General features: G+C 46.0%; 1 protein-coding gene across 1 annotated transcript in view; it reads left to right on the top strand.

Moving 5' to 3' along the window:
- Positions 1–6,727: 6,727 nt before the first annotated feature.
- AKR1D1 (aldo-keto reductase family 1 member D1) overlaps positions 6,728–17,136 on the top strand; it is a 38,496-nt gene continuing 28,087 nt past the window's right edge. The window contains exon 1 of the mRNA XM_081878987.1: positions 6,728–7,269. Coding sequence (XP_081735113.1) covers positions 7,171–7,269 — 99 coding nt within the window. The 5' untranslated portion in view covers positions 6,728–7,170. The remainder of the gene's footprint in view (positions 7,270–17,136) is intronic.

Raw genomic sequence — 17,136 nt, 5'->3', positions numbered from 1 at the left:
ACCACAATAAGGAGTTTGAAAGCTTTGCCACAGAACAGTCTTAAAATAGTTGCAGATAAAGTGACATAATACACCGTTGCTCTTTAACAAGCAAGCAAGAAAGCAATGCATCCCAGTCTTTTTTTTTTTTAAAAAAAAGTCCTTAATACAGTTCATTAACTTTCCTCTTTCTGGTTCTAGGGAGAGATCCTAAGAAACTTGCTTGTACGACACACTGAGCTTTTTTGCATTTTAGGAAGGCTGGCAGGAGATACAGGACAGCCTCTCTTAGAGAAATAGTGGGCAGCTCAGGCCCTTTCTTCACAACTCCTGCAGCACGACTTTTCTGTACACGATTTATTATGACATGCATTAGACAAATAAAGAATAATGGAACGGAGAGGAAATGCTGTGGAAATGCTGCAGCCATGAGAAAGAGGTCTGTAAGATTAAGTCCGTGTACAAACCATGCCTTTAAAGGACATTCAAAGCCCCCCACCCCCCCAAAAAAAGAATTTTGAGAACTGTAGTTTAAGGTTGCTGGGAACGGTGCCACAGTTCCCAAGATTTTGTGTGTGTGTGTGTGTGTGCACGCTTTAAAGGTATGGTGTATACATCTTAATGATGATCACATCATTTGCATGATTGTGACCTAGAGATTAGTAATGAATAGCAAGTCCCGCTACAACCCGGCAAATGCTGTTTTTGAGTGTATGGGTTCATATCCTCCTGTTTTTAGTGGTGAGTGTTATGTTGTCTGAGCATGTAGAGACATAAATACTCCAGGATGTGGGCCAGAAAAAATGAACAGGCCAGATTTGACCCAGAAGGGGTGGGAAGCAGTATCACGAAGGGCGTAATAGTACAAAATCTAACCATCTACTCAGAATAAAGCCTTATTAAGAACTTTCTTGGATTCCATGATCACTGCAGATGGTGACAGCAGTCACAAAATTAAAAGACGCCTGCTTCTTGGGGGAAAAGCAATGACAAACCTAGACAGCATCTTAAAAAGCAGAGACATCACCTTGCCAACAAAGGTCTGTATAGTTAAAGCTATGGTTTTCCCAGTAAAGTCATACCTCGGGTTAAGGGCGCTTCAGGTTAAATCTTTTCAGGTTGCATCCGGGTTTTGCTGCACGCGCAGGCGCTCAGAATGACGTCACACGCATGTGCATGCGCAGACGCAGCGAATTGTGACCTGCGCACGTGTAGACGCGTTCAGCTCATGATGCAAATGGGGCTTCGGAATGGATCCTGTTCACATCCAGAGGTACCACTGTAGTGCTGTATGGAAGTGAGAGCTGGACCATAAAGAAGGCTGATCGCCGAAGAATTGATGCTTTTGAATTATGGTGCTGGAGGAGACTCTTGAGAGTCCCATGGACTGCAAGAAGATCACATGTATCTATTTTGAAGGAAATCATCCCTGAGTGCTCACTGGAAGGACAGATCGTGAAGCTGAGACTCCAATACTTTGGCCACCTCATGAGATGAGAAGACTCCCTGGAAAAGGAACGGTACCTATTGAAAAGTGCAAAAACGATGCTGCAGTGTGGCAGCACTGACCCTCCCTGCCCATTGATATTTGGAATGTGCCTTCGCTGTACTGTGTTTGGTGCATGCTAAAAATTTTTATTTTACCAGTAAGCCTACACAGGCATGTAACTTTTAACATGTAAACTTATTATGTGGCATCTAGTGCTACAGAAACGATTCTTCTTTAATGAATAGCCAGCTTGGCAGTGGAGTTGTTTGTATTAGCTCAATTGAAGCATGGCATGTTTGTGAAAGGGAGTTGTACCCCTTTGCCCTACAGCGAATGCGATTAGAGGTCGCATCTCCCCTCCCTGACCCACCCTTGCTTTTTGCAATGAGCAAATAAGGTAAGGTAAAATGTCAAGGACCCCTGGACGGTTACGTCCAGTCAAGGTGACTATGGGGTTGCAGCACTCATCTCACTTCAGGCCAAGGGAGATGGTCTTTGTCCCCAGACAGCTTTCTGGGTCATGTGGCCAGCATGACTAAACTGCTTATGGCACAATGGAACACCGTGACAGAAACCAGAGCGACCGAAACTCTGGTTACACTTTCCCGCCACAGCCGTACCTATTTATCACTGGCAATGGTATGCTTTGAACTACAGTGGTACCTCTGGATGCGAACGGGATCCGTTCCGGAGCCCCGTTCGCATTCAGAAGTGAACGCAACCTTGAAAATATTATGAAAATGATTTATAGGTGGTACATAACCCCAGTCAAGCTTGCAAAAATCTATCATTTGCCCAATAATAAATGTTGGAAATGTAATATGACCGAAGGTACCTTCTTTCACCTTTGGTGGACTTGCCCGAGGATTAAGGCCTTCTGGGAAATGATCTATAATGAAATTAAAAAGGTACTTAAATGTACTTTTCACAAGAAACCAGAGGCATTTCTCCTGGGCATGGTCGGCCAGCTGGTGTCAAGGAAGGATAGGACATTTTTTATGTACGCCACTACAGCAGCAAGGATTCTTCTAGCAAAGTATTGGAAGACACAAGAACTACCCACACTGGAAGAATGGCAGACGAAGGTGATTGACTACATGGGACTGGCGGAGATGACTGGCAGAATCCGTGACCAAGAAAAAGAGACGGTGGAAGAAGATTGGAAGAAATTTAAAGTATATCTCAAGAACTGTTGCAATATTGATGAGTGCTAAAATGTCAAGGGAAAGGAAAATATAGAATTACAGCTGTAATTGATTGATTGATTAATTATGAGAAGAAAGTTAAAAAGAAAATAAGTGATTTGTTAATTGGACTGAAGGGTTGTTGAAGAAACTTTAAAACAGGGATGCAGAGAAGGGGAGGGAAGGGGAAGTCCGAGAAGTAAGGTTTATGGAAAAAAGGTTATGAAATTATACATGTTTATATGTTTTTGTTTGTTTATGTGTCTATGTTGCGTTGTTTTTGATTTGTGTTGAAAAACTAATAAAAAAATTTAAAAAAACAACAGAAGTGAACGCAACCCACGTCTGTGTGTGCGCGGGTCACGATTCGCCGCTTCCGCGCATGAGCGTGACGTCATTCTGACCGTTACTTCCGGGTCACCGCAGCGCACAACCCAAAAATACTTATCCTGAAGCTACTTCAACCCAAGGTATGACTGTACTAGGTTGGCAGGAGCTGGGAGAGAGCAACGGGAGCTCACTCCATCTTGGGGATTTGAACCGCCCACCTTTCGATCGGCAAGCCCAAGAGGCTCTGTGGTTTAGACCACAGCGCCACCCGCTCCCCTAATAGCAAATCACTAATAACAAATAACTCCTGTTGGCACCAGGGTGAGCTTCCCTCTCCTTATGACTGAGGTAGGGCTCTTACCACGAGGTGAAGATAAAGCATGTCATGGAATTCTACTCAATACTGATCCAGAGGAGAACTCCAATGTATAGTTAGCAAAGTAAAAACTTAAACACGTTGCAGGATTCCCAAAAAATAGACCACAGGCAATTAATATTTCATCCAGCAGAGCTTTACTGCTGCTGAAGGCAAATGAGCATAATGGTCACAAATCCAATACATTCAGGATTGGCAACGTCCGTAAGAAATCCAGTTGCAGCAGATTTAACTTAAACTTACAATAATTTATAATAATTCTAAAATCTTAACACTAGACTAAGCATACTATGTACAGAACACCACACCAGAGGGAAAAGAGGTAGAAAGAGAAAGTGAAACTCTGGCTCTCCTCTTGAAGAAGAGAAGCAGAACCAGTTTAAGCCAGTTTACTCAGCTTCTCTGAAGGAATAACCCAAACATCAGGAACCTTCTGCTTGTTCCTTTCACACAGAGAAGCTTCCAGAACCCTCTTGAATTAATTAGAATAGGAAACATCAGACCAATACTTTCTGCACCAAGAAATGCAAACTGACAACTCATGCTTGTGGGGAAAGTGGTCGCTTATACATTGCACACACCTCCTCTCTCAAAGAGGACACAGTTCTGTAAAAGAACACCGAGCTCGGTATTGGGTTTATATCAAACTGAATTCCACACTGAGAAGACCCATTGAAATTACTGAGCCTACATTAGCCATGTCCATTCATTTTGTTACAGGTTTTGGGGTAGGGCCCCACTAAAACCTAGAAATTAATAAACGGTAGGATTTTGATTATGTGTGAGATATGAAGGGAATACAGGCAACTCCAGTTTTAGGCGCGACCAATATGTGCATGGAAGTGAGAGCTGGACCATAAAGAAGGCTGATTGCCAAAGAATTGATGCTTTTGAATTGTGGTGCTGGAGGAGACTCTTGAGAGTCCCATGGACTGCAAGAAGATCAAACCTTTCCATTCTTAAGGAAATTAGCCCTGAGTGCTCACTGGAAGGACAGATCCTGAAGCTGAGGCTTCAATACTTTGGCCGCCTCATGAGAAGAGAAGACTCCCTGGAAAAGGAACGGTACCTATTTATCTACTTGTACTTTGATGTGCTTTCGAACTGCTAGGTTGGCAGAAGCAGGGACCGAGCAACGGGAGCTCACCCCATCGCGGGGATTTGAACCGCCAACCTTCTGATCGGCAAGTCCTAGGCTCTGTGGTTTAACCCACAGCACCACCCGCATAGGCATAAACAAAAGTCTATACAAGTGCTTGCACAGCAACGTTCTGGGTTCCTCTCCTCCCTCCCTGCGTGGGAGGAGTGGGGGACCCTGTTGCAACAGTTAATAAAGATCATGCTTACTTTACTAGCTGCTTTGCTTCTCAATACTCTCTGGTTGGCCTCTGTTATTTTCTCCTGCCAACAGAGATCCTACACAAGGACTCTATACAGGCTCTTGGATACCCCATAAGGGAAAAAAGGAGCAGTTTTTTTTCTTATAACACTGTGAAAGCAGCACTGACCCTCCCTGCCCATTGATATTTGGAATGTGCCTTCGCTGTACTGTGTTTGGTGCATGCTAAAAAATATTATTTTACCAGTAAACCTACACAGGCATGTAACTTTTAACATGTAAACTTATTATGTGGTGTAGTTGGTTCCAACATCAGACTGGGACCTGGGAGACCAGGGTTCAAATACCCACTCAACCATGAAGCTCACTGGGTGAACTTGAGCCAGCCGCTGCCTCTCAACCTAACCTCCCTGGCAGGGTGGCTGTGGGGATTAAATGAGGGGGAGAACCATGTATACCACTTTGAGATCAATGGAGAAAGTGGTGGCCTACACAGTGGTACCTCGGATTAAGAACTTAATTCATTCTGGAGGGCCATTCTTAACCTGAAACTGTTCTTAACCTAGAATCATAGAATAGAATCATAGAATCATAGAGTTGGAAGAGACCACAAGGGCCATCGAGTCCAACCCCCTGCCAAGCAGGAAACACCATCAGAGCACTCCTGACATATGGTTGTCAAGCCTCTGCTTAAAGACCTCCAAAGAAGGAGACTCCACCACACTCCTTGGCAGCAAATTCCACTGTTGAACAGTTCTTACTGTCAGGAAGTTCTTCCTAATGTTTAGGTGGAATCTTCTTTCTTGTAGTTTGGAACCATTGCTCCGTGTCCGCTTCTCTGGAGCAGCAGAAAACAACCTTTCTCCCTCCTCTACCTGAAGCACCACTTTAGCTAATGGGTCCTCCTGCTGCCACCGCACCGCCTGAGCACGATTTCTGTTCTCATCCTGAAGCAAAGTTCTTAACCCGAGGTACTATTTCTGGGTTAACTGAGTCTGTAACTTGAAGCGTCTGTAACCCGAGGTACCACTGTAAATGCATTAAATAAATTACCGGTACACATAATTGGCTTTATTCCAATTGCCAGTTTCATTACTTGAGGGCACCAGCGCATGGAAGGCAGAGCATCCCATAAGCAGGGACGAGGCTGCGAAAGAACACCAGTGGCATAGCGTGGGGGGTGCAGGGGGGGCCGGCCGCACCGGGCGCAACATCTGGGGGTTAGGGTTAGGGGGCGCAAATCCACGGGTAAGGGGGCGCAAATTACTTGCCTTGCCCCGGGTGCTGACAACCCACGCTACGCCACTGAAGAACACATCTGCTTGGGCCAAGGCGGCTTTGCAATGACATCAAGAGCGACCAGCCTTTCCCGTCCCTTGATCTGTCACTCTTTAAACTGGGAAATAAACCAGGGATTTTCCTCTTGAAAAGCAGGTGATTTGCTAATTGCGCTCCCTGTATCTCCCCCGCCTCTATGACAAGAAGAAACACGGCAATACAACCCTATAGTGGGGAGCATGAGCAACCCTCACCAGTCTGTCTCTGGGGTGTGTGGGTGTGTGTGAGAGAGAGCTGTACCAGTTGAACTTCCAGCATTCTTTACAGCGCTTAGTAGCCTAGGTAGAGCAACCAGCGTGCCAAAATCTCAAACGAGAGCCTCCACGCCTATGATAGGCGTGTAGCAGCAGCAGCCAGGAGTTCGGCAGGTGCAGCCGGACTCCTAGCTGGCCCCCTTTTCTCTCCTATGCCCGTGCAGGAAAGGCAGAGGAGCCCCGATCCGCTTTGCAGCTGGCCGCCCGGCTGCTGGCGTTTAGGTGAGGGCTCAGAGCCCCCAACAAGGATTCCTCAGCGTCACGTGTGAACGCGTCCCAGGAAGCCTTTCTCCTTGCACTTAGGGCTTGATCTCCCCCGAGCGCTTAGGGTTGCCTTGTAAATCAATGACGCGGGGCAATAAGAGCTTGCAAAGAGCCGCAGGGCAGCGGTACAAAGGTTGCTTTGTGTTTCCTGGGTTTGCCATGGGGCACCCTCCTCACCCCACTCCGCCGCCACCGTTTCGATTGCGCACGGGGGGGGGGGGACGACTCAGGAGCAAAGGATCTCCAGTCCTCAGATCCAACCAACCAGCCAGCCAGAAGCCCTTTCCAACAGCTCGGGGATCCAGATCCCCCGGAGAGCAGCTGCCAAGGCCTTCCTCCCACAAAATCCCGCAGCCCGCGCGTCGCCGGCTCGTATTTAACAGATGGCGAGTTGATCGCGGGCCCCAGTGCAGGTCGAGCAGCAGATGGTGGCCGCCTCTCTTCGCTGCTCTCTTGCGCCCTCTGCCGCTAGGACTGGGCTGCAGCCCAAAGCACCCCGAAGCACACAAAAGGCAGGATTCCCTCCGAAGAGTCTCGTGCATCCGAATTCTTGGTGGTCTCTTTAATAAAATTAAAAATAAAAATAAAAATAAAAATCGAAGTTTTTATTTTGCATCATGACGACTAATCTCACCGCCAAAAACCACCGTTTGAGGCTGAGTGATGGGAACAGCATCCCTGTGATTGGACTTGGGACGTACTCCGACCCTAAAACGGTAAGAGCATTAATTACTTTTCTCCCCCTCGCATGAATATGAACTCACCACAGCGGTTCATTGTTAAGGTTCTCTTTTTTGAAAGGAAGCGGCACTGTCTCCCCAGCTTCTTAGCTTTTGAAACTTGTTTGGACTTTAGATTCTCCCCTCGCATTTCAACCCCCTGCATGCTTCCAACCCCCCTGAACTCGTTAAAATTTATCTTGCAGAGATGTGATCAGCCTTTAAGCCAATCTCTGGGGCCTCTTTTGCAAAATTCATTCAGCACAAATCAAACAAATCATGTGTATTTAAACTTGGTTGTGGGTGCTTGTTGTTGACTCTGATGTAATTCAAGTGACTCTTAAGGCTACATTCTTACACATGCAGACTTGAGGGTTAAGCACCCTGAGGCAGCAATGCTAAATGCTCACTTACCTGGGAATAAACCCCAGTGAAAGCTTTGTGCCTGATATCTAACTCCGCCACACTCCCAACGAAAGAAATTAGTCCTAGATTCTAAACCCAGTGATTTCAGCGAGTGTGATTTAGTCAGATGTCACCCAGTGGGGTTTACTTCTGAGTAAACCTGCCTAGGATTGGACGCTGATAGTGGGACTTTTCTCCTGAGTTTAAATGTGCAAGAGATTTGGCTGCAAGCCCGTTTATAGAGTCACACTCTGCTCAAGTGTCGTTGATAAAGAATTGTGAGTTAAGGAAAGTACTCATTTCTCACCTACATAAATCAGGGCGATGGATAAGGGCTCAATGTTGGTTGGATCCATTGTACTAATAGATGGCAGAGCAAGGCTAAAGATGGCTTTAGACTTGTAGGATCGACTCTGTCTCTTACTGGGACCCCAAGATCCAGCAGTCAGAGCTTGGGGCGAAAGACATACATACAGTTAGCACGAAAGCCCTGGACACCCCCCCCAGCCCATGCTGAGCTCAGGGCTTTGTTTCCATCGCCAGAACTGAACAGAGCTCACACAAAAGACTGGGGGTGGGATAGCTCTCAGCAGCCTCTCTTAGGTGTTTCTAGCAGGATTCTGCTAGCAATCACACACACTTATATGGTTTTTAAAAAGAGGGGGCAAATCTATGGGGAAGAACACATTCTGTGGCCACTGCTAACCTCTGATGGCTACATTCTGCTTACATTGTTGGATGCATACCATTCCGATTCTTGGAAACCACAGAAGGGGAGAGTGATTCTCCCCCCCCCCCCCCGATTTCTGCTAGTGCTGTGGTCCTGCTTGCAAGCTTCCCACAGGCATCTGGGTGGTCACTGCGAGAGGACAGGATGCTGGACTAGATGGGCCACTGGCCTGATCCAGGGGCTCTCCTTGTATTCTTCTTGTTGTTGTTTAGTCGTTTAGTCGTGTCCGACTCTTCGTGACTCCATGGACCAGAGCACGCCAGGCACTCCTGTCTTCCACTGCCTCCCGCAGTTTGGTCAGACTCATGTTGTAGCTTCAATAACACTATCCAACCATCTCATCCTCTTTCATCCCCTTCTCCTTGTGCCCTCAATCTTTCCCAACATCAGGGTCTTTTCTAGGGAGTCTTCTCTTCTCATGAGGTGGCCAAAGTATTGGAGCCTCAGCTTCACGATCTGTCCTTCCAGTGAGCACTCAGGGCTAATTTCCTTAAAAATGGATGCGTTTGATCTTCTTGCAGTCCATGGGACTCTCAAGAGTCTCCTCCAGCACCATAATTCAAAAGCATCAATTCTCCTTGTATTCTTGCCTCCCAACAAATCCCACCTATTCACTCCTGCTGTAGATCAGGGGTAGGCAGATTTTAGCCTGATAAAAACTTGAAACTCAAGAGCTATACATTGGAGCCAGATACAACACACACACACACACACACACACACACACGGATAGAATTACAGAGCAGGGTGCGTATAAGTAGGGGCTGAGCCCAGGAGCTCCCCCCCCCCACCTGCCCCCATTTACCGGGACTGATCTGCACTCCCTCGAAAGTCCCCACCTGGTTTTCCTTGCAGACTTATTTAAGGGAAGGGCAATGCAAGAGCAGTTGCTATGTATGCAGAAGGTCGCAGGTTCAATTCCTGGTGTCTCCAGGTAGGACTGGGAGGGAGGTTGCCTGAACCCCAGAGATCCCCTGCCAGCCAGCGTAGACCAGTAGTTCCCAATACTTCCCTCCAATGCAACCTCCCTCCCAGTCCTAATGCAACCTCCCTCCCAGTCCTACCATGGACCACTTGAACATTGCTGATGGTCCTGGTGGACCAGTTTTTTCTGCATGTCGAGGCAATTCAAAGAATCATAGAATTGCAGAGTTGGAAGGGACCCCCAGGACCACCTGGTCCAACCCCCCTGTAATGCAGGAATATGCAGCTGACCCTGGGCCACTTAGTCTTTCAGCCAAGCCTACCTGCATCGAATGGGGAGGAGGAGAAGAACCATGTATGCCACCCTTGAGCTTCTTGCAGAAAAGGGGGGCACAGAAATGTAATGAAGTACATCAATGAAATAAGGAAGGTACGCTCTGTTTCTACTGCTAGATGTCCTAGGACAGGCATCCCCAACCTGCGGCCCTCCAGATATTTTGGCCTACAACTCCCAAGATCCCTAGCTAACAGGACCAGTGGTCAGGGATGATGGGAATTGTAGTCCAAAACATCTGGAGGGCCGCAGGTTGGGGATGCCTGTCCTAGGACTCCAGAATCAAAAGGAAGTCTGCATCCAGGCACAAGGCAAGGTGAGATAACCAGCTCAGGCAGCAAGGATCCACAGGGACAGCCGATCCCGGTGTAGATCTTTCTTCCACCCAGCCAGCCATTCCTGATGTAGATCTTCACTCACCCTTTCTTCCCTGGTGGGAAGGGTGGGGTGCCATTTTGTTTTCCGCCTCGGGTGCCAGAATGTCTTGAACCCAGCCCCTGATTGCAAGGGGAGCCAATATGGTTCCCTCCAAGAGCTGGAGTACAACTTCCCCACATCCCTGGCCACTGGCCACTGGCTATGCTGACTTGCAGTTCACCAACATCTGGAGGAACAAAGCCAGAGGCCTGCTGATGTGCATATTATCGCAGCCTTGACAATGATTTGATTGCAAGGTGGGGGTCTAACTCTTCCAAATAGCTAAATAAATTCCATATATGCATGAAAGCAAGTCCCATGGCAAGAAGCAAAGCTTAATTCTGAGTAAATATATGAAGGTTCAGGCGGCACATGTTTGTTCAGCCTTGGAATTTTTCTCCAAAGGAGGGAAAGGGAATCCTTTTGTTTGCCGGCTGGTGTTCCATCATGCATGTGCAATACAACTTGAGAGAAGGAGCTTTGTCAGATGAAGGGCTTCTACGTGTCCAGACAATAAGGTGATTCAGTTCTGCATGGTTAAAAACTTTTTATTTTTTAATATTTTTTAAAGCCAGCTCATCTCTCTTAGTACAGTCCGGTACTTTTCTTATCCCTTGACTACCCATGCGGAATTTGATGACAGGGTTGTTGTGAAGATAAAAATGGAGAGGGGGAGAACGATGTAGATAATCCCTACAAAATGTATTTATTTCTTTGTCATCCCCCCCTCAAAAAAAGCATTTATAAACAGCTACATAGTTTAAAACTCTTTAAGTGGTAAATGTGAGAAAGATAAGTGAATAAGGATGGCTGAGAATTCCATTGGTAAGAGAAATAGGTGTGGAAATTGCCTCAATTGGCACGCCAGCCCAAGGACGCCCTCGCTCACCCAAGGTCACAAAGTGAACTCAGTGGGAACCGAATGGGATTGTGAGACTCGCTAGCCCTAGAAGTGCTTTCTAAGGTTTGCTGCCTGCCAATCTTGCTGCACTGAACAAATATAAAAGATGAAGAAATGTGCCGGAGCCTCTCGCAGCTGGCTCTGATGCATTCAAAGGAATGCCCCTGGAACAAAAGCCCAGATTCCATCACCCCGAATTGCTGGGGCTCCTCAAACTGAATGCCAAAACCAACTGTCGGAAGACGCCAAGGCATCTGCGTGTGCCCCTTGATGTGGTGCACTGGGCATTAGAATTTATCTTCATCTTTGGACAGCCTTAATATCTACCAAAGCATACCTGATGCTCACAAGCTGATTCTTTCAGCCCATGTTTGCTTAAGGTGGGCCATACTGTGGCGGGAGGGCGAGGGAGGAGAGTGGATAGGATAGTCTGTACTACTCTGGGCTACTAATTTTCTGAATGCTCTCCTACTTTATGCATTAAAACCTTCCTGTGGATAATGACAAACCAACATCTGTTTGACTATTATTCTCGTTTTCTATTTTCGGGAGACTCTTTTTTAAAAAAATATATGAAAGGAAGTCTTCAAAAATGCTTCAGGTTTGCAGAACATCTGGGTGATGCCATATTTTGCATGATATTTTGTCCCAGTAATGTTGCGCAGCTCCCCCCCCCAAAAAAACTGGGCATGCTCCAGAGGTTGTTGGACTCCAAATCCCATCAGCATGGCCAACAGTCAGGGATGATGGGAACTGGAGTCTAGCACCACCTGGATGGGAGATGCTGCCCCTTCATGTGCCTGAAATGAATGCATATTCTCCCCATGCAAACCCTTTCCCTTGTGACTTTTCATGTTGCAGTTTGGACCGCAAAGCTCCTTGGCCCTGGGGCTTGCCCAGCAGCGTTTTCCTAAGATATTATGCACTCTGGTGGTACTACATCAGTGGTGGGGAAACTCTGGCCCTGGGGCCCCCTGGGCCTCTCTATCTGGCCCTCAAAAGTCTCCCCAAGCCACCCCTCTCCCTGTGTCTGCTTTCTCAGGCTAAACATAGCCAGTTCCTTCACTTGATCTTCATAGGACATGTTTTCCATACCGCTGGCTACCCTTATCAGTTGTTCAGTGTTTGCAGTAAACACGTCATAAATAATCTGTTCTTGGGGTCTGTGGGCAAGTTAAACTTGCAAACCATTGTACAGTAGCTCTATTTCTGTAATGGTGTGAATCAGCAAGTTACCCCATCAACTTGCATTTCTTGTTTATATATAAAATCATAGAATTGTAGAGTTGGAAGGGACACCCAGGGTCTTCTAACTCAACCACCTGCAATGCAGGAATCTCAGCTAAAGTATCCATGAGAGATGACCATCCAACCTCTGCTTAAAATCTCCAAGGAAGGGAGTCCACAATCTCCCGAGGGAGACCATTCCACTGTTGAACAGCTCTTCCTGTCAGAAAGTTGTTCCTGATATTTAGAATCTCTTTTCTTGTAACTTGAAGCCATTGGTTCGAGTCCTCCAAGCTTGTTCCCTCTTCCATATGACAGCCCTTGAGATTTTTGAAGATGGCTAGGATATCTCCTCTTAGTCTCCACTTTTCCAGGTTATACATAACCAGCTCCTTCAAGTGCTCACCATAAGGCTTGGTTTCCAGACCCTTGATCATCTTGGTTGCCCTCCTCTGCACATGTTCCAGCTTGTCAACATCCTTCTTAAATTGTGGTGCCCAGAACCAAACACAGTACTCCAGGTATGGTCTGGCCAAGAGAGAATATAGCGGTACTATGACTTCCCTTGATCTGGGCACTATACTTCTGTTGATGCAGCCTAGAATAGCATTCACTTTTTTTGCTGCTGCATCACACTATTGACTCATGTTGAGCTTGTGATCCACTAAGACCCCTAGATCCTTTTCATATGTCCTACTAGTAAGCCGGGTGTTCCCCATCTTATATGTGCATCTGGTTCTTCTTGCATAAGTAAAGAACCTTACATTTGCCCCTATTGAAATTCATTTTATTATAACCTATCACAATCTCTTGGCAAAACAGGCAAGACCAAAGTGTGGGGGGGGTACCCACAATATTGAGCTTCAGACTAAAAGCCTGGGGGCAGTGGCAGGGTAAGGCCAATTTAAATGCCTAATCCTTATATATGAACCAGGGGTACTCTGAGTGAAAGATCACTGTCCTCTATGCCAGCAATAACGTGTGTGTTCTGAAACAATGGCTCAGTAAGTAAGACCAAAGGCAAAAAGGTCATTGGAATACATATCTTGGAAGCTGAACTGGGGGACATGGGGCGGGGGGGGGGGGTGATCCTAGCTGGGTTACCACTCACCCAACCTCAGCGGGAAACACTCCACCTACAGCCATGGTTCTCAAACTTTTTTTTCTCTGGACCACACTTTGAGATTTTATTTTTTTATATTTTTTTTTGCATTCCACTGATTTTTTTCTATTGGTAAGAACTACACTGGAAAACAAAAAGAAGCAACTCCTAGCCATTCTTGATTTATAACATAGAACAACAACTGCTTTGTAATGTGATTGTAGGACAACCAGACAGTATAAAACAATGTAGCTATATAAGAATATGAACTTGTGAGGGAGGTTATCGGGATAAAACTCGAAGCAGAAGCTGTGCCTGCCTTTGGCTCCAGTTCCTACGTAGGAGTCCTGACCTTCCCCAAGAGACACCAACCACAACTGTTATGAGAAGGTGGAAGGTTGGCAGCTTTAAAAGGGTGTGTGGGTGTGTCTTCAGATCAAGTCCACTTGTTCCTCCATTATTATTATCAGTAATAAATATTTCCATCCCACCCTACCTCTGCTTTAAATAGTCAGATGCATCATTAGGGCCCCTTGCGCCCTCGGCAAGGAGCTGTATTGCCGCTCCACCCGAAACAATTACTTTGCCACAATAGCCATATTAGAAATTACTACATTTTATGTGTCCCAAGTACAGTGGTACCTCGGGTTACATATGCTTCAGGTTACAGATGCTTCAGGTTACAGACTCCGTTAACCCAGAAATAGTACCTCGGGTTAAGAACTTTGCTTCAGGATGAGAACAGAAATCGTGCTCGGGCGGTGCGGTGGCAGCAGGAGGCCCCATTAGCTAAAGTGGTGCTTCAGGTTAAGAACAGTTTCAGGTTAAGAATGGACCTCCGGAATGATTTAAGCACTTAACCCGAGGTACCACTGTACTTGAAGTGACCAGGGTAAGAATGAAGAGCAAAAAACATAAAATAATGCATGCCTTTGTGTGGGAAGATTGGGAAACCTCTCCGACATTTTATCTTGCCACAACAGTGGTGGCTTTGTTGCCCCACACATATACTTCATACACCTCATAGTGTAATAGGCGATTTTTGCAATAACAAATCCCTGGGTTTGTGCCCCTGGCAGGAACTGGTTTCACCCACCCCTAGGCATGCCTCTGTTTGCAGTGTCTAGAGTGGATTACAGCAAGGTTTTTTGGGGGAGGCAGGGTGGGGACTAATAAAATTCAAACAGCCAACAACAATTTTAGGCATTTGTCTGCTGCCCTTATCTTAAAAAAAGGGAGTGGCCTTAAAGAATGTGGGCGCAATAGAAATTTCTGTGGTGGTCTCTGGGAGGCAAGGCATTCCACCATCTAGGCCTAGCCACAGAGAGAAGGCCCTTTCCCACGGCCCAGCCAGTCCTGCCTCAGGCACTGTCAAGACACAAAGAGGAGTCTTCACAGCAGATATTGTGGGGAGGAGATGGGTCGTGGGTGGCAGTTCATTAGGGCAAACGGGGTGCTGCCCCACCAACCTTGGCCAACCCTCCCTTGCCTTGCCTTGCCTTGCCTTGCCTTATTATTGCTTACACCCAGTCCAGGGGGGTGGGCCCTGGCTGTCAGTTTCTTCTGCCTTAATCTCTGCATTGCTGCTGTGGATAGGGACAAAACTAGAGTAAGTTGGCCGTGCCCGCAATTGATTCTTGACTCCATCTGCTCTTGACTTCAGTTCCTTCCACCTCCTAGCCCTAATGGGCCCCAGCCCCCACTGCGGGCAGCTTCACTTACTTTTATTGGGATTGAATATATTTTTGTTTATTCCATCTTCTAGGCTTTGTAGCCCCCAAAGGTGGCACAAAAAGCAACCAGTGAAACAAAGATTTTATTTATTTTGTTATTTAGTTAGCTTTTGAAACCATAAAGCAAAACCAACAGCAACATTAAGTCGCATTAATATAACGGCAGTTAGAGAAAACTATTATTAAAACATAAGCCGACTAGAATGAAACAAAGTATTTAGGGCTCTTCTGAAAGCCAACTAAGAGATACATATATTCCAGAGGTACATATATATTTGGAACGGACACAGATGAGGAGCCACCAAGGAGAAGGCCCTGGAACTCACTAACCCAATAGCTCTCACCAAATTATGGGCCGTTTGTTGCATATTTTAAGGCTCAGGTGGGTACAGATGGGTATAGGTGGTCCCTTGAGTATCCTGACTATTTAAATGGGATCACCAACACTTTTGAATGCTTGCACAGAAATGAACTTGCAGTCAATGCAGCTGTTGCAAACTGGGTATAATATGCTCACCCATGGGTAAGCTAGCACTTGCATTCTTGCTGCCTGGTTCTGGACCAATCAGATTTTCCATTTGCTTGCCACATGTAGATCACCCTGCAATAAACACAATTCCAATCTGAAAGTAACAAAAATGTGTGCCATGAGATATTGATCGGTCACCTTGACCATGGATTGGTTGGGTAGTGGTTTTCATTAGGAACCCGAGTTCGAAAAGGGGAATTTTTCTTCTAGCAATCATTATTGGGAAAAGAAGAGACCAAGACGTGAAATCGGAGGAAAGGGAACTGTTTTGAAGAATGTTTCTTGTCCTCCTTATACTGGAAATGTCACACAAGAATGCCTAATGGAAAGTTAAGCCTGCTTTTTTGCATACGAACAGGAATAATAGAATCAAAGCACTGGAACCTGGGAAAGATCTTAGAATAGTCTAAACCAGCCCCCTGAACTGAGGAGGACTTTATTATTATAGATTAATCATTCTTGACAGATGTTTATCTACCCACCTCTTCAAAGCTAAAATTGATTTCCCCCCATCTACCTTAAAACTATTTGTTTAAACAAGCACCAAGTATGGCATTTAGGAATGTCTTCATAGTATTGAACCCATTTCTACTTTCTGCAACTTTTGAATGTTGGAGGATTTTGTTTAAAAAACTGTGGCTGAGGGAAGGGAGTGTGCTAGAGCCACAGTAAACAGCAATGCAAATGCAACCTTCATTTTCCAGGTTGGAAGAACAAGCACCACCACCCTTTCCTCAGTGGTCTGAAGATCTTACTGCCCTTTCTACATTTGAATGTATATCTTACAATTATCTATCTCGTTTAGAGACCTATTTGGACATATGAATGGTATTGGACATATGAATCACATTACATTTACACCACTTGGAAGGGGGGTGGTCACCAACCTTTTTGGGCTCATGGGTACATCTGCAAACTGGAAAAACGGTCATGGACACCACATATACACCCACCTCCAAGCTACATCCAAGCATGCACCACAAGCTAGTCTATTGGCTACAAGAGGATGCTTAATCTAATTTCAGCAGGGGGAAGGGAACCCTGCGGGTGCCAGGGAAGGCTCTTGCTGGTACATATGCACCCCTGAGCACCATGTTGGTGACCCCTGACTTAGAAGACATCGATCCCATTTTCATGGCTGTGATTGACATTGCAAGGGAGCAAGGCTTAATCGTAAGGTCTCCTAATCAAGGCAGCTCTATTTAGCTCAGAGGGAACCAGACATGCTTGCATTTGTTCCACCTTTGCAAGAGATGCTTCAGGACTCAGTTCCTATGTGTTCCCCACTGTGATTCTACCATTGCATTTTCATACCTTACAATTTAAGACTCAGTTTGAAGCATGCTTGCTTAGGAGGTAAATCTGGGTGAAATCAATGGGACTTAATTCCAAATACACAGAATTAAGACCTGGCTGTGAAAATAGACTTCTTTTTTGAGAACTAATCTTCATGGAATAGTTGAAAATTCAGATTTTTAAGAGGATGTCCCTAACAGAGGTTAATTTCAGTACGGTTATCAGTCAAGCCAACTAAGCACAGGTTGTTGGTTTTTGGGGGGCAGG

Source organism: Podarcis erhardii (genome assembly GCF_964252035.2).
Source record: "Podarcis erhardii genome assembly, chromosome: 10".
Classification (NCBI taxonomy): Eukaryota; Metazoa; Chordata; class Lepidosauria; order Squamata; family Lacertidae; genus Podarcis; species Podarcis erhardii.
The sequence above is the reverse complement of the archived record's forward strand: the minus strand, read 5'-3'. Positions and strand labels throughout refer to the sequence as shown.